This window comes from Camelus bactrianus, chromosome 20, assembly GCF_048773025.1.
Source record: "Camelus bactrianus isolate YW-2024 breed Bactrian camel chromosome 20, ASM4877302v1, whole genome shotgun sequence".
NCBI classification, from domain to species: Eukaryota; Metazoa; Chordata; class Mammalia; order Artiodactyla; family Camelidae; genus Camelus; species Camelus bactrianus.
The window spans coordinates 27,741,274-27,764,589 of record NC_133558.1 but is presented as its reverse complement, the minus strand read 5'-3'; the positions used below and the strand labels follow the sequence as shown (position 1 = coordinate 27,764,589).

The 23,316-nt window shown below is 51.8% G+C and overlaps 2 protein-coding genes across 4 annotated transcripts in view; one reads left to right on the top strand and one right to left on the bottom strand.

Annotated features, from left to right (window-relative positions):
- C20H6orf132 (chromosome 20 C6orf132 homolog) overlaps positions 1-6,247 on the top strand; it is a 32,380-nt gene extending 26,133 nt beyond the window's left edge. Inside the window, exons 4-5 of the mRNA XM_074348729.1 lie at positions 99-3,132; positions 3,770-6,247. Coding sequence (XP_074204830.1) covers positions 99-3,132; positions 3,770-3,887 — 3,152 coding nt within the window. The 3' untranslated portion in view covers positions 3,888-6,247. The remainder of the gene's footprint in view (positions 1-98; positions 3,133-3,769) is intronic.
- Positions 1-22,048, bottom strand: part of CIMIP3 (ciliary microtubule inner protein 3) — a 64,444-nt gene extending 42,396 nt beyond the window's left edge. Inside the window, exons 1-4 of one of the 3 annotated variants that reach the window (XM_074348731.1) lie at positions 21,925-22,048; positions 21,204-21,330; positions 19,586-19,651; positions 17,949-17,981 (exon numbers count right to left, since the gene is read on the bottom strand). In XM_074348731.1, the coding sequence (XP_074204832.1) occupies positions 17,949-17,981; positions 19,586-19,651; positions 21,204-21,236 (132 nt within the window). In that variant the 5' untranslated portion in view covers positions 21,237-21,330; positions 21,925-22,048. Of the gene's footprint in view, positions 1-17,948; positions 17,982-19,585; positions 19,652-21,203; positions 21,331-21,924 lie in introns of those variants that run through there. The other 2 variants (XM_045509280.2, XM_045509281.2) reach the window with 2 other exon arrangements.
- Positions 22,049-23,316: the final 1,268 nt, after the last annotated feature.

Sequence of the window (23,316 nt, the reverse complement as noted above, 5' to 3'; positions counted from 1 at the left end):
CTCTCAGGAGCCCACCTCGCCCTGCCCTGGGCACTCAGAGATCCTCAAGCCTATTCTGCCTACTCGCCCTCCTCATCTCTGCCTCTCCCTTCTTCCAGGCGCCAGCACACTTGTCAACGGCAACCTCCGACTCTACAGCTCTATGGGGGACCTAAGGCCTGGGCACTATGGCCAGGACGCCTTCATCCCTCCACCTCCCCCAGGCCCTGCCCCACCGCCACCCCTATACACGTCACAACCTCAGGGGGAGTCCTCACCCCCACCCCCACCTTCTGTAGCTCCCCCACCCCCGCCCAGCACAGCCCCACCTCTGTCCCCAGTATTGGGGGCCCTGTCCCCTCCATCCACCCTTTCCCCCCCCTCCACACCCACCCCTCCTGACTTCATTCCCCCTGCCCCACCCTTGGCTGTTCAAGCCCCACCACCTCCCCTTTTCCCAGCCCCAGCGCCCCCAGCTCCTGTGCCTCCTCATACACTGGAGACACACCTCTTTCCCACTGGGGGTGTCACCAAGTGGAAATCAGAGGTTGCGCTGAATGGCAGGCAGCCTGAGGTCCCCAGAAGCAGCCCCCCCAGGAGCCCGGCTGAGCCAAAGGGGAGCCTCCTAGGACCTCAACCGGAGTCCCACCTCACCTTCCCCCGCTCACTCAAGGTGCCTCCCCCGACCCCAGTCAGGACTTCGTCCATCTCCACTCAGGAAGCACAAGGGGCTCTTCCCAAGGAAGAGGGGGCCACCAAGAAGCCCCCCAGTCGACTCCCACTGCCTCCCAGCTTTCACATCCGCCCCGTGTCCCAGGTCTACCTGGACAGGGCTGCTGAGCCAGACCACCCCGAGGGGCCTGGGGCTGCGGCACCAGCCAGCCCCAGGCTGGGCCAGTCCCAGGCTGGGACAAATGTACAAGCTGAGACCCCACTTCCAGCCCCTCCCCTGCCCCCTCCTCCACCCCCACTCCCTCCCCCAGCACCCCCTCTCCCCCCTGCTGCCCCTCTTTTGCCACCTGCTGAGAAGGCAGCCCCTCCACCTGCTGGGTTGATGAAAAGCCCCAAGTCCAGCCCTCCTGCTCCCAAACCCAAACCTGACCCCCCAAGCCTGGAGGACACAGCCTCTTCAGAGTCTGTGGATTGGCGGGATCCCAGCCAGATGGAAAAGCTGCGGAATGAGCTGTCAGCCTATCTCTCTGGCTGCAGGCGAGAGGACCGATGCGTCAGTCACAGACCAGGCCCAACTACAGCCTCTCAGGGAAAGGAGAGCAAGAAGGGCCCCAGACTGCCAGAGAAGGAGGCCCCCACAAGCCTGCCAGAGAAGGTGACCCCCCCAAGCCTGCCACAGAAGGAGGTTCTCCCAGGCCTACCACAGGAGACCCCTCCAGGCTTGCCACAGAAAGAGGCCCCCCCAAGCCTGCCACAGAAGGAGGTTCCCCCAAGTGTTCCTCAGGAGAGTCCCTGCAGCCTGCCAGAGAGAGAGGCTGCCACTGGCCTGAGCCTACCCCCTGTGGACTACATCCCCCAGGACTCGCCAACTCCCAGCGTCCGGCAGATCAGGAACAAGCTGGAGGCCAGGTTTTCCTTATCCGCAGAGAAGGAAGCCAAGCCCAGCACAGGGTTGCTGCCTCCCAAGCCACGGCTAGAAGGGGTAAGAATCTTTGAAAACAGGGCTGAAAATGGCAAATTCTCCAAGCCTGTGGCCAAGAATCCGCCAGCTCCATCCACCACTCCTCTGCCAACCACGCCACGCCAATCCAAGGCCATGCCTGGACCAGCCACACCACCCAAGGCCACACCTGAGCCCGTCATACCATCCTTGGCCACAACTCTGCCCACCACATTATCCCAACTGACAGCAGAGAAGAACCAAGTCCCAGCTAGGCAGGGGGAGAAGCCAGAAGGCCAAGGACTTGCAGTGCCCTCCAAACCAGAGACAGAAGGGCGCTCCTCAGAGGCCAGTAAGCCTCCTACACAGGAAGCCCTCTCATCTCCAGCCCTCCCCACAAAGATATCTCCTAGCCGAGAAGAGGTGACATTTCTCTACAAGCCCCATCGCAGCCAGAACAGCCCTGGCAGAGAGGTGGCCGTGGTGATGCCCACCCTGTCCAGAGGAGAGGCTGCAGGCTCAGGGGAGCCTGTGGAGGTGAAGGAGCCCCAGGGGCTGCCAGCCAAACCCCAAGCCTCAGCCCAGCCTGCTGATCAACTCCTCAGGCACCCCGTGACAGGGGAGGTGGTGGAGCGGGGCTCCCCGATGGCCCTACTCCTTGCAGCCCGGCAGAGGGCACAGAAGGGGAGGCCCAGACGAATTGCCCTGGGCCGGTCCTCCCTGCCAGGGAGTCTCCGTGTCCATAGCCAGCCCGAGGCAGGCTCTGACGTCATCTACAGCCATAGCCAGCCCAACTCCTTCACTGTGGTCCCCAAGATCTCCAAGGAGACTGAGGACCCCCAGCTAACCTCGCCAGGACAGCCCAAGGTACCCAGTCAGTGGAAGCCCCAGCCCAGCAGAGACCCAGAGGGCACTGAGCCCAGCCGCGGGCACAGCTGGACAAAGGCGGAGCCCCAGGCCCCCGCGGCCTGCGAAAGACGAGCGCTCTCCAACCTCCCCCAGGGCCGCCAGCCTCCCAAGTCCTTCTCTTCCCCTCCTTCTCCTTCCCGCAAGAGGGAGGAGGAGGAGCTCAACTTCGAGGTCATCCCACCGCCGCCAGAGTTCAGCAATGACCCCGAGCCCCAGGCCCTCCAATATGTGGGGCGCCGGGGCTCCCCTCCCCGGAACAACTTCTCAGACTCGGGGCCGCCCCGAGACGCGGGCCCTCCTCGCGGCTTCTCGCGCTTTCCCGCGGGTGCGGACCCCGGCGGCGGGGCTGGGGGCCTGGAGCGCTTCTCGCACGGGGGCCGTTCGCTCATCAAGAAGCGCCTGTACGTCGGGGAGCCCCACCGCAGCTCCGGGCTGCCCCGCGGCGGTACCGGCTCCCCCAACTGCTTCGGGCCGCCTCCCGGAGGCCCGGAGATGCGGCGCGTCACCTCGGCGGGCCGCACGCCCCTCGGCGGCCTGCACCCGCGGAATATGTCCCTGGAGGGCGCCGTCCGCGGGGAGGCCAAGTTCAAAGCGCCCGGCGGCGACTGCGGCTGCGCACCGGCTACCGGCAGGTGAGCTGCGGGCGGGGACGATGGCGGAAGCCTGGGCGGGGAAGCCAGGTGAGATAGGGGCCCTGCCCTGGAACACAGGGGAGCTGGCCAGGCCGCGGCCGTCGGGTGCGGACATTTGGTTTTCTCCCCTCTGGCTCAGGGCAGAGAGAAGGGGGAGGGAGGCGCATGTCACCTGGAGAGGGCGCTGTTGGCGATTCCCTTACCTGCTTCCTTCCTTAACTCCCCTTATCGCCTTTGTTTTCTTTCCCCCACCTCCCGCTTTCCCCACCAGCTCCCTCTTCTCTCTTCTCTCTCCCTCCGCCTGGATCCCAGTGTTTTCAAGCTAAGTGTGGGGTCGGGGGAGATCTGAGTGGTCCTTGGGTGCTGGGATTTCCCAACACAGAGATGTGTCGAGAGCCAGGCTAGGAGTTCTGAGCAGAAGGCAAGTTCTCCGTGGCTAGCAGGGCCTAGACAGGAAGGAAGCCATGTGTCTGGTGACAGTACTGGTGGACTGGGGTCCCACTCGGGTTGGTAAGCCCCGGGCTTGTGGGGCAGACCCACAGCACTGAACCACATCCTTCCTCTTGTGCCCGGGGGGAGATGGAGAGGTGTTGGTTAACCAGCTGCAGATATTAACTTCATCTCCCCCCTCACCCAGGTCTCCCCACGGCAACGCCCACTACGGAAGCTCTATCAACACATTCACCGTGAGGCCTGGGACCCGCCATCCCATCTCCTATGCCTACTCGGGGGCCCATCGGAAGGCCCCATCCTGAGCCCAGGGTTTTCTCGGTTCTACTCTGAGGGGTCGGATCTGGGCACTTGTTTTTGTGGGGGTGGGAGGGACACAGCAGGTGTTAGGTAGCCTCACTCACTGAGGAGTCTTTGTTTCCCAAAGACAGACAGACGACGAGTGAAGTTGTGGCCCAGGAAGATCAAGGCTGGATTTCTGTTTCCCAAAGCACTAGTGTGGCGGTGGACTTTGCAGATGGGGGTGGGAGAGGGAAAGAAGGAAGAGAGGAGGAACCTTTAAGGACCCGGGGCCCAAATTTTCGCTCTCTGGTACTATTTGCTTTAGCAAGGCTTATTTAAAGCAGTTTTCCAAGCAGACATACTGAGTAGGTTCTAAAAGCAAGGGCTGGGGCACTTACTGAATGGGAGCCCATCAGGATGGCTGTGATCACCACTCAGGTCCTCATGAAGGGCCGAGGCCCAGCCCAGTCCTGGCGAGGGTGTAGGGTGCTACAGGTTCATCTCCTTATCCTCCATCTGTCCACCAGCTGCCACTCTAAGAATGGCACCTGGGATTCCTAGCATAGCCACATTGAGGTGGGACCAGGAATCTGCATACATAACACATAGTGAAGGTACTGGAGCAAAGTGCTTTGTATTGACCAAGGGTGGGGATGGGAGGCTTTTTGGTTCATTTCTCTCTGGCCCTTAGCTACAGGAAGGCCTAGAGAGAGAAGGCTTTGGCAAGTTGGGGATGGAAGACAGGATTAAAGCTTGCTTTTCTACTCAGACCCAGGCAGCCATGATTTGGGGGATGGGCCCAAGGAGCCAGAAAGCCTGGGGCTTAACACCAAAGGCCTCACATGGTCAGGTGGCATATGGGATTTGGAGGGGCACTGTTCCTAGTCGCCCCTCCCAATCCCAATACTACAGGCCCCCAACATTATCAAGGCCTTAAAATGTGTCACCAAGATGCTGGAAGGCCTTGGAGAGTGGGAGGTGACAGAGATCGAACAGGTCTGAGAGGACTATGCTGTCAGTGGGGAACGTGACTTGCAAAGTGAAGAGTGGCAAGACTGGGCCAGTTTGGAGCGGGGGAGCCCTAGCAGTAGGGTGACCATTTCATACTTTGCTTAGGAAGTCTGGGTTTCTATCTATTTTCCAGTGAATTGGAACCCCTTCCACTTTCAGAAAAGTCTTGGTTTGGATGATGTATTGTCACCAAATATATCAAGATTGGTTCATCTTCTGTCTTCAGGTCTTGGGCTGAATTCCTGGGATCAGGCCAAGGCAGGCTGCCTGGGTAAGGAGGAAGAGGGGTGCCCAGCTCAGAGGAGCAGGCCAGGAGCGGCAGCCAGGAATCAGTTCCCCTTGGGGGCGTGATGTTGGACCTTTGTGACTTGTGCTGACCAGCCAAGGTACTGGGGTGTAGGGACAGTGGATGAGACACTTGAGGGAAAGAGTGAGGGGGTGGGCAGGTGCCCTGATGGGGCAGGATCTGGTTACTGGTGTTTGAGGCAAACCTCACCCCAGTGCCAGCACTGGCTCTATATATATGTATGTATTTTCCCTGTACAATGTTTTATAAAAGAGTTCACTAATTTATCTGCTGTGTTATGGCTGGAAGGGTGGGTTGTGGACTCTCCCGGCTGCATTTTGCTCTGGGGTGGGCGGGGAAGGACTGATTCTCACTTGGCTTGGGAAATAAATAGGCCACTTTGGAACTGGCCTCCAGCTCTGTGGCTATGGATTGCTGATTGGGAGCTACTGGGGTGTGATGAGAGGTGGGAGAGCTCAGCTGGGGAGGGCTGAGCGCAGGGTGCTGGCTGAACTGGTGAGCCATTATGCTGGGCCCAACTCTCTTTTCTGACCCTTAAGTTTTCTCATTCTCCAGATCCTTCAAGGGGAAGGAGCAGAGCTGAAGTGGGGTGATAAACTGTGCCCTTAAGCAAGTCTCTGACTCTCTGAATCTCAGTTTCTTCTTCTGTACCATTGGCCCGATAACCTACCTCATAAGGCTGTTGTGAAGATGAGAGACAGTCATGCATTCATTTAACAAGGATTCGAGTGGCTACCAGATGGCAGGCACTGTGCTTAGCATGGATATCCAGCGATCAGCACACTATACAACCCCTGCCCATGGAAGACTGTGGGCTAGTGGAGTAGAGAAGATGAAAGAACACACAGAAACATCCTGTATTATAATAAGTGGTAAGAAGGGAAGGAACAGGAAGCATGAGAGTAGCTGGAGGGCTGCGGAGAGGAGTGGATTCACTTTGACTGGCTGGTCAAGGAGCACCTCTTGAAGTGGTGACATTTAGGCCAATTGAGTCCAGACATCCAACACATGTCTGGTACTCCGTAGCTGCTCAATAAACTGCATCTTTGGGTGATGACTACTTTACATCTGCGTGTGGCCCTTCCTGGTTTTCCATAAAGCTTTGCCATGGTATCTTTAAGTTTTGCAGAAGAGGACACTGAGAGCCAGAGATCGTCTCAAGACAGTGTCAGAGGGAGCACTGTGTTTCCTCCTATGTCTGTGCCTTCTGTGGGGGGGTTGTTGGAAAAGGGAGGTGACTCATTCATTCAGCAACCTGTGCTCCCAGGAAGGGCCTCCCCTCTCCCATCATGGGGCTCCCTTGTTCTGTCTCTCGCTGTCCCCTGCCCTCTATTGCAAGGCCCTCATCTGTTAACAGTGAGGACAGGACTCCGACTCCCAGTAGGACGTGGGGCCCTGCCTCTGGCTGCTCTCGCCTCGCCTGACATGGGGGGGCAGTGTGGATAGTGGAGGGTTGGGGGATCAGGGCCCCATGTCTGGTTCTGCCTCTGGCAAGCTCTGTGACCTTGGGTCTCGGCTAGCTCACCTCAAAAGTGACAAGGATGGACTTGTGCTGTATGTGGGTCTTAAACTTTGTGGGTCCCACACCTCTTCTAAAAGCTGCTGAGAGCTATGGCTCCTCACCCAGAAAGATGCCCCCAGCTGCATTTTTACACCTAATTTCAGGTACTCCACAGATCCCCCCAGACTGGGCTCCGAGGACTCCACGCTGAGTGCTCCTGATGCAATGGTGGTCAGGGGAACCTTCCACCCACACTTACTTAACTTTGACAGTTTTGAAAGTGCATTCCTTCCCTCATTGACTCACAGCAGTCCTCTCAAATGTGTTGGCCTCGTAATACAATTCCATGTTGTTGAGACAGTGAAGGCTCCAGGAGGAAAACTGAATTGCTCTGAAGAGCCCACCTGACTCCAAATGGTTTATCTGCGTTCTCACAGCTGCTCCCTTCTGGCTGTATCCATTCTCGCCCACTCACCCCTCTCCAATCATACCGCCCCCAAACTTTCTACCGTCCTGTCAGAGGAGGGATGAGGGAGTGCCTGGGGAGGGAAAAGCTGATAGAAAAAGTTAGTGGATGTAGGTGGCACAGGTGTTCCTGAATCAGGCTAGTCCCACCTTGGTTTCTGGCACCTCCTCACTGCTCCCTGGACGCAACCCAAGCCCCTGGTGAGGCCCAGTCCAGCCTAAAGCAGCAGCAGGGGCTGGGCTTGAGGGCCTGCAGTCAGCAATGCTGGCAGAGCCCTGTTCTCCCCATCCAAGAGGCTTCCTCCTGCTCCTGCTGCAGGAAACTGCAGGCTAGAGGGACCTTCCACCTGGGAGATGTGAGAGAGAGGCTTCCTCCGCGCTGAGCTGTCAGGCAGGCCTGCCCCTGCCTGCTCACCCCACCACCTGTCTACCCCTGGCAGCCCTGGCCGCTTTCATCCCTGCAGCTCAAAGGCGATGCTGGCTTCCCATCATTAGTCAGCTGCCCCGGATTGGTGGCCAGTGATTCCGCGCAGAGGGGCTGGGTCTCCTCCTTCCGCAGCCCCAGGGAAGGCAGGCTGCTGCAGACTTTCTGTTGGGGCCTCTGGGGATGTTTCTGGCCAGTAAGGTGAGAGAAGGGGCGCTTCTGGGAGGGGGTGGAGGCCAAGGCGATGCACTGGATTTACCTGGATGATCCTGAGCCCCCTGCCCGATTCTCAGAGCCCTGGATGCTTGGTTAACACTTGGCACAGATGAGCCACTCCTCCCTCCCTCCCCTCCTTGAGAGCTGTGCTCAGCTTCTCCAGAACGTGCTCTGATCGCCTCCTCTCTTCCAGGCTGCTCTCTCCATACAGGTGTCCCGGCACCCTGTCCTCGCCCCCAGTCTGATTCCTCTCTAGTTTCCTTTTCAGGAGACAGTTTCACCCCCACCTCACCTGCACCGAGTTCCCCATTTCTAACTTGAATGTGCCCCCAGCCATGTCCATGTGGGTGCCCGGCCCACCACTCCAATTCCGCCTCTCCAAGGGGGGTTATTCTTCCCTTACTTCCTTCTCACACCATTATGAGACCAGAGCAGCCAGACCCAGGGCCTCACTACTTCTGCCCCACCGCTTCCTCAAGCTGACTCACTCTACAAGGGCTGGCCTTAAGTCAGAGCTCCTGCAGGCAGCCTTCCCCAGCCCTGTACTGCTCCGAGACCCCTCCGTCCTCCACAGCTCTGCACCCGCTTCCCGTGGCTGGCTCTTCCTCATCCTTCAGGCCCAGCTGGACATCTCCCATCCCCTTGGCCACACCAGCTCCTGTGAAAGCCCCCTGGTCCCCCTCACACGTGTTACTTGCTCCACATCTCCCTCCCCCAGCAGCTTGGAAGCTCCACAACGCAAGGATGGCCTGTCCTATGCATCACACTCTCCCCACTATCTAGTGCTGCTCCTGACACCAGAAGAAACGAATCTGTGTTTGTTGAATGACTACATGTCAGTATTTAATCAAATTCTGTCAAGCACTATTTAGGTTCCTTCACGGCAAAAGCCGCATCTCCCATGGACTTGTGACCACATAACCCTCTTGTTTCTCATGCTGAGATTCCTTTGCTGCACAGTTATGGTTTTTGGGATGGGCCTCTCGGGTTTCATCATCAAGGTGTCAGGATGCCTTGAAGCAGCTCCTGCCTGGTGGGCTGAGACACAAGGCCCTCTAGGTAGAAGCACGAAGAGCCGGGAAGTGATGGTGCCGGGTGAGGTCGATCTGGTCTTTAAAAAGGGCTAGGGCGTGGGGGCCTTGGGCAGCCCACATATCGGGTCGGGGCCGCCTGGAGCTGCCAGTGCCAACCTGCCCAACAACTCTGTGTTTGCTCCCCTTCTGACCTCCTTCCACCCTCTGTACCATGACTGGGTGCTCCAGGACCACGGGGAATGTTTCTGCCAAACGTGGAGCAGACAATGAGAAGAAACAGCACCCCCGGGGGCCAGGGTAGCAGAAGCCGGTCAGGACCAACCTGTCCTGTCCTGATCACTGTCCTCCCCCCACCTGGAGAGCCCCTCCCTCAGGAAGAAGGCTTACAGCTCTCAGGTTTGGGTTTTTTTCCCGTTAAACAGTGAGCGTCCTGCATAGGGACCTATGCGGGGAGTTGGGGGGGACCCAACATCATTATCCCTAGTGCTGCATGGGATGCTCCCTTCTCATTCTTTTTTTTTTTTTTAAGAACATTTCAATCTTTTTTTAAAAAAAGTTTTAATGTCCATTTTCTCTTTTTTTTTTTTTCTTTTTGGGGGGAGGAGGTAATCTATTTAATTAATTAATTTATTTTTAGAGGTGGTACCGGGGTCAAACCCAGGACCTTGTGCATGCTAAGCATGGCTCTACACCTTGAGCTATACCCTACCCCACCTTCCTTCTCTCATTCTTGAAAACTGTCTTTCTGAAATCTTGTCTTCCACAGGTGAGTCTTTGGACTCCTTTCACATTTTCTCACTGCAGAGGGCTATCTCCTGCCACTTCTTGTCACTGTCATTTTCTGAGCTACTCAGAGAGGGTTTGATAGGCCTTTGCTTCCTCTCTCTCCCCCTCCCTCCCTCCCCGACCTGTGGATCTTCCTGCCTTTCGGCTCAAAACTTTCCAGCATATGTAAGGTAGCACAAAGCTCTATCAGTTCAATCCCACAGTGCTAGTGGGTGCTAGTCGTACAAGGCAAGGGGCCAGGCAAGAGGCTCAGAGTCCAGTGAAGGACACACACACATACACATACACATAACTGGAATATAAAGCAGGAGATTTCAAAGTTCTCCCATCCAGGTGAGCTGGGTGGTCAAATAGAGCAGGTGACCACATGGGACGCACCGTTGGCCTAGCTCTGTGGGTGGCCCCTCTTGCTGGCCTGTGACCAGGTCATCAGGGCTGCCCTAGTCCTGTGACCCGGGTGGGAGCGCGTGCATGAGAGGGCAGAGGAAGGAGGGCCACCATCTGTTGTCTTGTTTTCCGTACAGCGTTGGATGCTCAAACCCTTGGTAAAACATACCTGTTATTGCTGACACAAGCACAACACTATTGTCTTTGGTGACCTCTCTTGGCCACTTAAAGCTGCCCTTGACATTCACTTTAACCTGATTTCTTTGGGGAGAGTGAAGGAGAGTGAGGAGAGGACATCTGTGTCACTTAGTGTTGAGCACTGAGGTCCTTGTCCCATGAGTCCAGCCTGAGTCCCTGTGTGTGAACCTTGTGTGCACACAAGGCCGGCTCTAACCAGTAGGTGGCGCTTTGCTCACAGGTGCCTGACTTCAAGCCCAGGAGTTCAGGGTCAGATTCTGCTGAGATTGAGAGGGGTCCTCTTAGAATCCAGGCACGGAGCTAAGTGCTGCCCTGTGTGCCAGTATTTCTCAAACTTAAGTGTGCATCAGAAACACTAGAGGACTTGTTAAAACACAGATTCCTGGGTCTCATTCTCAGAGCTCCTGATTCAGTGAGTTTTTGGTAGGGCCTAAGAATTCACATTTCCAACAAGGTTCCAGATGGGGCTGCCAGGCCTGATGACCCAAGGACCGCACTTTGAGGATCGCCGCTGTGCAGTACCCCACTTAATCATCCCACCCTTCTCTGGGCAGGCAGCGTCCAGTTACCAGTGAAAAAACTAAATTCCTAACAGGCCCAGTGACCTTGCCTCGGCCACACAGCTGGAGAGTGGTGAAGACCCTCACCTCAGGGTGCCGTGGCTGCGGTGGGGGTACTAGCATCCTTCCTGGTTCCAGCAAGGGCAGAAGGAAGAGACAGCAGGGTAGGGATGAGCAGAGTACTGAAAGGAGGCATGAGGCACTGCTGAGCTGGAAGTAATCCCCGTGTGTCCACAGCATTTTAAAAGCACTTTTGCTTCTACTGAAATCTCACCTGGTGATACTGGCCAATGGACACTCAGACCACGGATGCCCTACTGCCGCCCTGACCCCCTCTCTTTCCAGCACTGAAGCTCTGGCTCCCCCAGCGGCTGGGAGGGTGCCGTGGCTGACTGCGCTCAGCTGAGGCCCACCCTGGACTGCCATTTCCGTGGAACTGCCCTTTCCACGAGAGCGCCACCTCATCCAAGGTCATGCCCGCTCCCTGGGGGCAGCGCACATTCACACATTCACTGATGGTCTCTTTCAACTCAGGACAGCTCTGGAGATTCATCATAGCCCCAGGGCGGCCCAGCTTTTTCCCTCTGCCCCGCCCCCTCCCCTGCCCACAGGTGTGCATCCTGAAGGCACACGTCCTGCACACAAATCTCAGTCTCCCAGGAACCCGTCCTGCAACACCTTGGGATGTATCAGCACTCTTCTAAGCATTTACACAGATCTCCTGGAATCCTGCCAACAAGCCCAAGAGGGAGGTATTTTTATTACCCCCAGTTTATGGATGAGAAAGTGGAGGAACAGAAAGGCTAAGTAAGTGTCCCAAGGTCAGAGCTAGGAAGCCATACAACCAGGATTCCTATGCAAACAGACTCCAGAGCTCTGAAGTATTACACAACATTGTCTTCCAGAACATTCCTGTGGTCATGCCTCAAGGAAATTAAACAAAGGAAACAGCTGAAGAAAATATAATCTGATTTGAGGCAGTAAAAAACTACTCCCCCCAGTTCTTTTCCGCCAGCGTCTCGCTGGTGCCTGAACATGCAGCCCCGGTGCCTAATTTAAGCTCAGTGGTTCTTTTGCTCCCAGGGGACCTTTGGACAATGTCTGGAGACATTTTTGTTGTCAGCCCAGAGGGATCCTCAGGGCATTTAGGAGGTGGAGGTCACAGATACAACTAAATGCCCTACAATGCAAGCAAATCCAACCCCAGTGTCAGTAGTACTGAGGTTGAGAAAGCCTGTAATCTGGCTTTAGAGCCTGGTCTCCAGGCTGCTTTTACCCTGAAGGAGTCCCAGGGTGACTGGGGAGCAGGCTTTGGTGAAGGTGGTCAGAAATGTTTGAGCACGGGGGTGGGGAGAGGGTTTGGAAGGCAAACCTGCTTGGCAACCCTTAAAGAACAGGTATTATTCCTGTTCTTTTAACAGATAAGGAAACTGGAGCACCAAGAAGTGACATGAGTAGTGAGAAGAGAGAAACAGGAGGGCCCCGGAAACTCTCTCTCTGTCATGAGAGCAGCATGTCAGCTCAGCAGGCCCATGTCAGTGCAGGGGACCGCACCAGGCTTCCAGGCCCACGTGATCCACCCATCTCTCACCTCTGACCTCGTTCCTGCCACTCTGTCTGTTACTCAACGCAAGCTCCTGTGCCTGCTGCAGAGTGAGGCCAAACAATACCGAAAGGTAGAAGCTTGGAGCAGAGGTTTGTTGCTGGGCCCACAAGGAGAACGAGCAACTCATGCCCCCAAAAGCCCCAAGAACTCTGAACGGTTTCAGCTGAGCATTTTTAAGGCCAGGGAAGGGAGGGGCGGCCCAGGGAACGTGATCAGCTGTGCACAATTCTCTGACTGGTTGATGGTGATCAACCCTTAGGCACCAGAAGGTCCGGGGGCTATGTGCTCAAGATCATCAAGTTAACTTCTTCCATTTGGTGGGGTTTTTTGGTTTGTTTTTAGCATCTGAAGAACTCAGAAAATATGCATGAGATATTATCTGGGTACTTCAGAGAGGAACTACAGCAGAGGGTACTGGGAGGGGACTGTCCTGGGAAGTCCCCACAGGGTTCTGCTGGGTTACAATTACCCCTTTTTCTTTGATACTCCTTGATCTTGAGGAGAACCGGTTGGACAAGCAGGGGAACAGTATTTGGACAGAGAGGTCAGACATGAACTCAGCAGAGGAACTCGGTTTCACCCTCTAATCCCGTTCCATCCCTCCCTCAGTCTCTCAGGGAACCGGGCGATGACCGCTCGGGCTGCTTCCTGCTGAAACGTGGCGTGTGGGCCACCTCGATCTGGGGAAAGGACACTGAGTCGGAAATATTCCCGAGTTCCAAGTCCTGGATCTGAGTCTTCTATCGTTAGATCTCATTCCCTGGGGAATTCAGGAGACTAAGCTGAACACCAGCCTGGACCTGGCACTGTGGGGGACACTTGCAGCCAGCTGTCTATTTTTATCTGAGTAGGTTTAACTTTCAATGTGGTGTTAACATTTGTATAACAAGAGCCATTGCCCACTACACGTCTCCTTTTTTCTGCTAACACCTGATCTAAAGTAATTTTATTGTGTAAAAATTTAAGTTACAAGAGGAGACCTTGAGGTCAGAAGGTTGCAGCTGCCATCTGCCAGCAACACCGCTTTGAGAATGGCTAGTGGCGTCCTGAGTCTGACACAGCTCAGAAAATCCGAGTTCTCAACAACCCAGGAACACGTCTGAAATCACATCTGCAATGGCCACCTCGTTTTACCTTGGATGTCTGGACCACAGCTACTCCATTTAGACTTTCAAATGCATCCCCCTCCTCAAGGCCAAACAAGACGTACAATGCAAGTCCCAAAGGCCACGCAGCAGGCCGCTTTGGTCAGTAAAGTTTGAGTCAAACCATGCACAGGCCAGAATGACTTCCCATACCACAATATGTACCGATTTTTCCATCATTTCCCCTTTTGATTACAAATCTTTCAATAGAAAACACTGATGATCAAAATACCTGTCCCTTGATGCGGCGGGGGGATGGCTCCTGCCCCCGGCTGAGATCATGTCCCCCGGTGCGAGGCCTCCTTTGCGTCTGCCTAGTTATCCATGTTGGGGAAGCTAATCAGATGTCGTAACAGGCTCAGGGGTATGTTAGTGGGGAAACATTTTATAGGCCATACATTTTGTCACTTACACCCAATTGTTACACAAGCACATGTGCTTCTAGCAATTGACTCAAAGCAGAGTAGTTACGCTCTGTGACAGCTCCATTAGAGAATTCTCTATCCTAAACACTGGGGGCAATACTGATGCAGAGATAAGTATTTGGTAAACAGTTCAATTAGAAAACAGATTAAAAGCCAGTAATACTTCAGACAACCAAAAAATTATAACCATACTCATCAGTTCACTCAGTCCTAAGCAATCAATCCATTTTACTAACAGTTTTATGAAATCAGAGTTTTCACTAGACTTCTTAAATATCCTACACTGCTCAGCAGTATGATTTACAAGAAACCCGTACTTGTTCAAAAATCCTTTTTATGAATCTTCTTGAAGATAAAGCAGTTTTGCCAAGCATCAGCTTACCTGTCCATGAGTGATGGAAGACCCAAAAAGGCAAGGCAAAAGATCCAATTATAATGTTTTTGACAAAAAGCTTAATCAGATTGCTGTGACATATGTTAAAAACTAGAATCATGACTGATAGCATTACACCAGGGCATGTCCAGATTTTAGAAACTCCACATAATTTCTGGAATATCTCTACGAACAACATTTATCCATCCCATATAATCTGAAGAGGTTTATCACTCCTTTGACAATGCTTCCCACGTAATTCAACATACCAGTCAATTCCAGTTAGTTTAATATTTCTTTCTGAGATGTCTCATGGGCCCTCTGAGGCATCCCAAAGCCAGGTGAAGTCAAAAGGACTTTAATTAGAACTTGATACGAAGTTGTCAAAAATAGCAAAAAGTGTCACACAATCTGTTGTCAGCGGCATTCTAAGTAAACTTGTTCTCTTAACAGAGAAGAACCAAATCCAGTCCTGCGCCAGCCCACTTCCAACAACAAAGTTCATTTGCCTAACTAAGCTTGATCTAATCTCAGCCTGACCATGCACAGAACTCTTTTTTAAGGCTCCCCTTCTACAAACCTTCCACAATTTTCCATATCCGTTAGTTTGTCCCTTATTTTTTCCCCACCTAGAAACAACCAGCTCCAGGACCAAATCCTTAACAAAATGTAATTCCATTCCTCACACCTTTCTTTTTTTTTTTTTTTTTTTTAACTCAAACATATATCCCACTCTCCTACTATATACCAAATGTTTCTTTTATTACTTCTAGTAGCCTTAATTACATATTTATATTAGAATCCTCAACTCTTAAAACTTTTTCATATATATAAACATTTTTTATCGAGTTATAGTCATTTTACAATGTTGTGTCAAATTCCAGTGTAGAGCACAATTTTTCAGTTATACATGAATATACATATATTCATTGTCACACTTTCCCTGTGAGCCACTTAAAACTCTTAACTTCTATTGAACGTTTCAGTATCTTATTTTGTTTGGAAATGACTGATTTATTCAACTACTCATTAAACTTTAATCATCTAACATAATCTAGCACAAGTCCAAAATGTCAAGTCACCAAATAGCCAGAGAGATCACGTTTAAGTAGACATTCCCAAAACATAATCATTTCCAAAGAGTTCACCCAAAAGCTCCTCTCCCCTGCATTCAATTCACCCATAAAAATTTCATTATACCAAGATAATTGTTTTCTTTCTGCTGACAAACTGCAACAGAAACAAGAACTTATTGACCTTCAGTAAACCTAGGTACAATAAAAGCCGTGTCTGTATTGAGTATACCAACAAGCTTAAGCTAGCTTTAATATCAGATATCAACTCAATATTGAAGATTTCCTAAATCACATCAGCCTGAAATGTGTTCTATCCAGCTTCTTTTATACTTAGAAGTGTTTAATTTGTAAGCACTTACTTTTAAGTCAATTAAATAGAGGTCATTTACAAGCTAATTTTAAGTAAAGACAGACAGAACCAGAGATCTCATAATTTACTGCTTGAATTTAGAAAAAAACTCTTTTTTCTTTTTTCCTTGAGAGCCCAGGTAGATCATCTATGTCTTAAAGGCACAGGAAGAGGAATGCAAGTTCCTCCTCCAACTGCTTTTACAAGACCCAACCATCTAGGCTATTTTCAGGCTTTTTTTTTTTTTTTTTCAAGTTCCCAAGTAGACAATGTGTGTGTGTTTTATTCACATGCCTCACTTTCAGCAAAACCCTTTGGACTCAGGTACCAAGACACTCACACACCCAAGATAAAAGCCAAACTGCAGAAGGCCCACTTTGATATCACAGCAGAGCCATTAGGGCCATTGTTCTCAAGATCTCAGGGAGTACTGAGCCCACACAGTGTTACAATAAAACATATTTTCTTTCATTTATGGAAGCATAGATGAAGATCTCACAGTTTTGCAAAATATATCCTAGGGGGACTGTAAGATGAAACAGCGTTCTGATCATTCATATTTTTAATTTAATTATTCACAGCCAATGTTGTCAAATATCAACCAAATACAATTCAAAACAGTCTCTCAGGGTCACAGCTCCCTAGCCCCCAAAAGGGGATTCCCAACCAATGCCCTGTCAGTCCAAAAGGGGAGAACCCCAACCAATGCCCCATCAGAGATGAAGCTGAACGAATGACCAAGGCTAGAAAGGGAAAATCTCAGCCAGTGCTCCGCCAACCAGGCAAATTCAATGCAATGAAAGGATACTCTGGTGTCGTCACACGTGAGCACTTGTTACCCACCAAAGACCTTTCAACTGGCCAATGCCAGTACTGATACACACACATACACAGCAAACATCATCCTACAAACAAAAGATCAGATGAGATGTAGCCCCAAAATTCCATTTCCACTCCCAGATGGAGGCTTCCAGAGTGTCCTGGCTCCCGAAGGAGAATGGACCCAGACTGGTTCCCAGTGCACCCAGAATGGCTCACTTCCTGCAAGGGAATGAGCCCAGATGGAGTAGAGAAAATTCCCAGCCTGCATGAGCAAGCTGGAGGGACTCACCCACAAGCAACACAGAGTGTGGATGCAGCTCCAGACCTTTCTCAGCTCCAAACAGCCTCATGCCTGGGCAGCCAGTGCTTGTCAGGGGAGAGCCTCCCAGGTCCCCGAAGCAAAGTGAGCTCCAGCAGCTGCTGGGGACCCTGGGAAGGGGCTGCCTCCAGCCAAGGTGGACCTGCCACAGGCAGACTCCTAAGCTGGCTTCATCAGAATTGTTACCCAAGGCAAGTTCCTGTGTCTGATGTAGAGTGAGGCCAAACAAATCGAAAGGTTGGAGTTTGGAGGAGAGAAAGGTTTATTGATGGGCCACGCAAGGAGAACGAGTGGCTCGTGCCCAAAAAGCCCCGAACTCCCTGAATGGTTTCAGCTGAGCATTTTTAAGTCCACGTAAGGGAGGGGCAGCCCAGGGTATAGGATCAGCTGTGCACAATTCTCTGATTGGTTTATAATGATCACTACTCAGGCACCAGAAGGTCTGAGGTCTACATGATCATCAAGTAGTTAATTTCTTCCACTTGGTGTTGGTTTTTAGCATCTGAAAAACTCAGGAAATATGCATGAGATACCATTATCTGGGTACTCCAGAGAGGAGATACAGCAGAGGGTATGGGGGAGGGGTCTGTCCCGGGAAGACCCCATAGGTCCTGCTCTGTTACATGTCCCCTACCACTCCATGTGGGCCACACTGTGCTCCTTAACATGCTAAGCCCACTCCTGCCTCAGGGCCTTTGCATTTGCTGTTCCTTTGTCACTGAATGCTCTTTTCCAGCTATCTGATCTCAATTCAAATATTACCCTCTTAGAGAAGACAGGCCTTCCCTAAATACTCCATAAAAGGGTAATACCCTTTCTCCTTCATATTCTCTATCCTCATTACCATGTTTTATTGTTTTCCTCCTCAGCACTTATCACCATCTGATGTACAATATATTTATTTGTTTATCCTGGCCCTCCTCCTCCTCACCCCCAAATGATTTATTCAATGTCTACTTTCCTCTGGTACTACTTTTTAATTTTATATATGTATTTTTTATCATTTATTGTTCTTGTTATAATCTGCCTCTAATCCATTGTAGGATAACAAGAAATACAAGAAAGGAACTAGCTCATTACCATATGATCCAGCAATCCCACTCCAGCATGTATCTGTAAAAGATGAAAACTCTAATTCGAAAAGTTGCATGCACCCCAATGTTCACAGCAGTACTATTTACAACAGCCAAGACATGGATGGAAACCCAAGTGCCCATCAACAAATGATTGGTTTAAGATGTGGTATATATACACAATGGATTATTACTTGGCCATAAAAAGAATGAAATATTGCCATTTGCAGTAACATGGAAGGACCCAGAGGTTATCATACTAAGTGAAGTAAGTTAGACAAAGACAAATATTATATGATATCACTTATATGTGGAATCTAAAAAAATAATATAAATGAATCTAAATACAAAATAGGAGGTGGAGGGTATAGCTCAGTGATAGTGTATGTCTAGCATGCACAAGGTCCTGGGTTCAAACCCCAGGACCTCCATTTAAAAAATTAATAGATAAACAAAATAGAAACAGACTCAGACAGAAAACAAACTTATGGTTACCAAAGGGGAGAGGGAAGGGAGGAATAAATTAAGAGTATGGGATTAACAACTACAAACTACTGTACATAAAATAGATAAGCAACAAGGATTTACTGTCTAGCACAGGGAACTATATTCATATCTTATAATAACCCATAATGGAAAATAATCTAAAAATATATATATATAACTGAATCACTTTGTTGTATACCTGAAACTAACATGATATTGTAAATCAACTATATACATCATTAAAAATAAACAAAAAATTAAATTTTTAAAAAAAGGAACTAGCTCGTGATCACAAAGTTAATGGCAGAAACATTGACTAGACTAGTCCTTCTGAGGCAGGAAGCCCCATAAAAAGACTGGCAGGACCCCCAGGCAGGGCCACTACTCTCCTGACAGCACCATCCAGTTCCCTGGCCCTGAGGCTCTATCTCACTTTTTGCCTCTGAAAAGGCTTACTTACCCCTAAACTCTATTGGTTCCCTGAGTTCACTCCTGATTGGTTATTTCCCTCACTCCTGATTGGTTATTTCTCTCCCTCCTGATTGGTCCATTTCTACAAAGCTTGTTCCTAATTAGTCAACTATTGTTACACCTTATTTGCATATAATGTTGCAAAGTGTAAACTGGCAGCCTATAAAAGCCTGTGTAAACCTACAGAGGGGCTCGAGAGCTTGGAGTGTTAATTTCTCTGGGCCCGCTGTTGTAATAAACCTGAGTTCTCCAACTCTCCGAGGGCTGCTTGGTCTCTCGCCTGGGTCCAGGTTGCTGTCACAACTGAGCTATAACACTGAGCTGTCACACATTTTTTTCTGCAACACTTCTAATATTTTTCCACCAAGATTTCCAATCAGCAAAGTGAAGAGCAAACTAACGTGCCCTCCCACCTCCTCAAGCTTTAGGAGAAAAGTTTGAAGCTCCTCCTGAAAAAGCAAAATTTATTTGAGGCTTTACTTTTCGTGGACATTTTGCTCTTTATTTCCTGAAATTTTTACATGTATTCGACTCTAAAATCTTTTCCCCAAAGTTTTTCAGTCAAAGTAACTTCACCAACAAGGTTCCCAATGAGAAAGCTGGGGCTGAAAGTAGGTGCTGACCTGGGGTCCCAAGGCTGCCTGTGCTGCGCCCCCCACTCCCCACCCCACCTCCAGGGAGACTCACCGAGGACGTTACCAGTAGCTCTGGGCCCTTGGGCTCGTCCCTCCATATGAGTTCGGCCTTAGTTTCCTGAAGGGATGGGGTTTTTTAACTGTTAGTTCCCACTCCTATGTATGTAACAATGGGCTTTCTTTCTGAATACATTGGAGGGAAGAAGCCGAGGTGTGGAGGCAACAAGGTGGCAGTGACAGCAGGACAGGACAGTGGCAGGACTGATGGCTGGACAGAAGCTCCTGCAGGGCGTGGGCCCGGGAGGCACGGGCAGGGCTCCTGGGTGGTTGAGGGAGGGAGGCCCTGGGGTCCCCGGAGCAGAAGCCTGCTCAGCTTGGCTGTCTTCTGTGCCCTAGAAATCTCTGCCTCCATGGGACCCAGGAGATTTCTCGGCGGATCTCTCCTGGGGAAGGTACCCATGTACACTTTCAAAAGAGGGTAGAGCTACAAGCTCACCCGTGCCAACATCTGAAACCATGAAGGCCAAGAACACAGCGCTTCGGCTTCCCCCTTTCCTCTCCTGCCCCCTCGGCATCTGTGAAGCAGTGAAGGGGCAGCCCAGACTCTCACTACCACCCCCTGCTCCAAGGCTCACTCTCACCCTCAGGAGGGGTGCTGGGTCCACAGCCCAGCCCCTGTCCCCCCACCCCGGGTGACCCCATCTCTGTGGGGAGGGAGGCACCTCACCTGGGAGAGTAATGCCAGTCCCAGCCCTGAGTCACACAAGTCGTCTCTAATATCGCATGTCTCAGTAGCGCCCCTTTGAGGTGTTACTCGCCCACACATCACAGAAGAGGAGGGTGAGACTTAGAGCAGTCCAGTCACTTGCAGACAACTGAGTGGCAGGACTGACTGCAGACCTTCCAGGCTCCAAAAGCAGTCACCCCTCCACTCAACTCCACTCAAACAAAACCACGGCAAGAAACCATTTTCTACCCATCAGATTGGCAAAGTTCAGCAAGTTGGGAGACCCTGAGGTGGCAAAAGTGCAAGCAAACAGGCACTGAGGCGAGAGTGTAAGTTGATACATCTTGTGAGAAGAACAGGGCACATCTGCCCACAGCTGGTGGGCACGTGCAGGGAAATGACTCTGGCACAGAGCCACTCGCCACACTGACTCCTGAAATAGCAGAAGGCTGGACGCCACCTAAGCATCCATCCACTGGGAATGAGTTAAGTAAGTCAGCTACGGTAGAGCTATTACAATGGAACAGTTAAGCCATGAAACAGGATGAGGAAGCTTTTTAGTATTAGCATGGGACCATCACCCAAATACACAGAGAGGTGGGGGGAAGCATAGATAGTATATACATATCTACCATCATTTAAAAGGGGAAGAAAGTACATACAGGCACTTGTGTCTGATGCGTAGACTATTTGCTGAAGAATGCACACGACAATTCTGATCCTGACATACTGGTGGCCTCCAGGAAGAGAACTGGGAGTCTGGGAGACGGGGGTGGGGGGCGGTGCTTAGTTTCACTTGTATCTTTTTCTGTCTTTTAAATGTTATACCGTGTGCTTATATTATCCATTCAAAATTGAATAACTTCTTAGTAAGGTGGGGGAAAAAATCGGTCATAAAGTGGAGATGAGGGAGAACCACCTGCTTCAAAAGGAGGAAGAATACCTTGAGCTTGATTCCAGGAGTCAGGGTGTCCATGGGAAATTGTTACCCTTGGGCCGAGGGCTCCCCACTTGCGCCTGAGCACTGTCAGGTGATGCTCAGAGAATTAAACACTTGTTTCAGTGTGAGCCTGAGTGGAACAGGAGAATGGCACACCCACGATGAGTGGTTGAAGAGAATTCATAAATGAATGCATAACAAAATCCCAACGAAATGCAATTAGAATCTGGGGCCCCAGGGTTCTTTTGTGATGGCAAACAACTGACAAAGCCCAGGTCATTCCTCCTGGACCCACACAGACACTTCTAAGAGCCTCTGAGGACCCTGGCCCTTCTATTTAAAAGCCTCTCAGATCATCAACAGCTCACCTGGGTAAAGGTAGCTGGGGCAGCACCTTCCAACCCTGGACCCCACCAGTTCAGTTGACCCCTTTCCTGGGGCAACCCTGGTTCACAGTCAGTAGACATGCTCCAAAACCCAACCTGCCCAGGGAGGTACAATCTGAGGGCCAATGCCACGGAGGGGACCTCTGCCAGCTTTACAAGGGAGGAGGCTGGTTACAGCCGACACCAAAGTAGCCTCACAAGAGGAGACAGTACAGGAGGGCACTGGAGCCTCAGGAGCTGCGCAGGGGCAGTCAGGTGCCCCCGGGCCCTCTGATGCTGGGCCACCTGCCCTCCCGCCTTCCCTCAGGCCACCTCGGCCCTCGCTGGCCCTTGCTCACCTCTTTCAGAAGCTCCACTTGCTCATACCTCCCCATTCCGACCTGAGCGCAGGCTTCTCCCTGAAGTCCTCAAGTTCAACCCTCTACTGACAGCTGTTCCTCTGTCCTGGTGAGTCGTGTTCAGTGGGTCCCTCTGTTTATTTGTCTCCATGACTACACTGCGAGCGCCCTGGGGAAAGGGAGTTATCCTATCCGTGTGATTGTGTTTCTTCCTCTCCCTGGTACAGGGCTCAGTCTGCAGGGAGTTGTCGCCCTGGCTCTCCTGGGGCCAGGACTAACTTCCTCCCTGGTCAGTGTGTTTGCTAAATGCCAGAAAAGTGAAAATAACTGAAGAAAAATGATGTCTCTCATCCTGTCCAGCCAGAATGCCCCTTTGATAAGCTAAGTCAACTCCTGTCACTCCCTCGTGTCCCTTGCTCCGAATAACACCTAAAGCCCTTACTCCGGTCCAGGAGGCTCTGCACTGTGTAGGCCCTGCTCCCTCCTGGTCCCACTACCACTGCTCTCCATGCACGTGGCCCCTCCATCCAGGTGCTTGCTTGTCCCTCTCCCTGGAACGCTTTTCCACGTGGTGGCCTTCTCAGGCAGCTCTCCTTCCCCACCTTTTCTAAAATGCACCCCCTGCCAAGCACCCAGCCCCTTTCCTCTGCCCGTCCAGATCTGCTCACTCTCCACTTCACCCTGCGCGGGCCCTGGGAGGCTGGCAGCTACTGTGTCGTGCTTGGACAGGCCCTGTGCTCTCTGGCTTCTGTTCAACAAAGAACAGGCAGGATACTGGAAGGTGGGAGGGAGGAGAGGGAGGTCAGGGTATCTGTCCCTGGACTGGCACTCCCCCTGCAGGTTTGCTGCTGCCCCCTGGCCCCCTTGATGACCCACGGCCCTGGTTCTTGGCAGAAGGGCCTCACATAGGCCCCCCTCCAGCTCTGGTGACTGCTCCCTCCCCTCCCTATAACTCACCCAGGCCCAGCTACCTACGCTGTGTTCCGCTACACCTGCCCACATCACGGGAGGTGATCACTTTATTAAACCTTCCTCAAAGTACCCAACCCAAGGATACTGTGGCTTTCCTTTCAGGACCCCGATTCACACCTGACATTACACATCTAATGTCTGTGAGCTGTCTGGCCCCCAACTAGACTGTAAAGGCAGAGAATGTAGCCGCTTTGTTACACTCTGCTGCCTCCCAGCGTCTGACTCAGCGCCTGCCCTCAGTAGCTCAGTAAATATTTGTTGAAGGAGTGAATGTAGAAGGGAAGGATAAATGTCATCTGGAGAGAGGATACGGAGGCCGGAAGGACAGGCAAGATCTTCGGAGGTGAGGGGGAGGAAGAGCACAAAGGCGCAGGATGCAGCAGTGATGAGGGCAGCCGTCCCCCCTCAAGGAATAAAGAC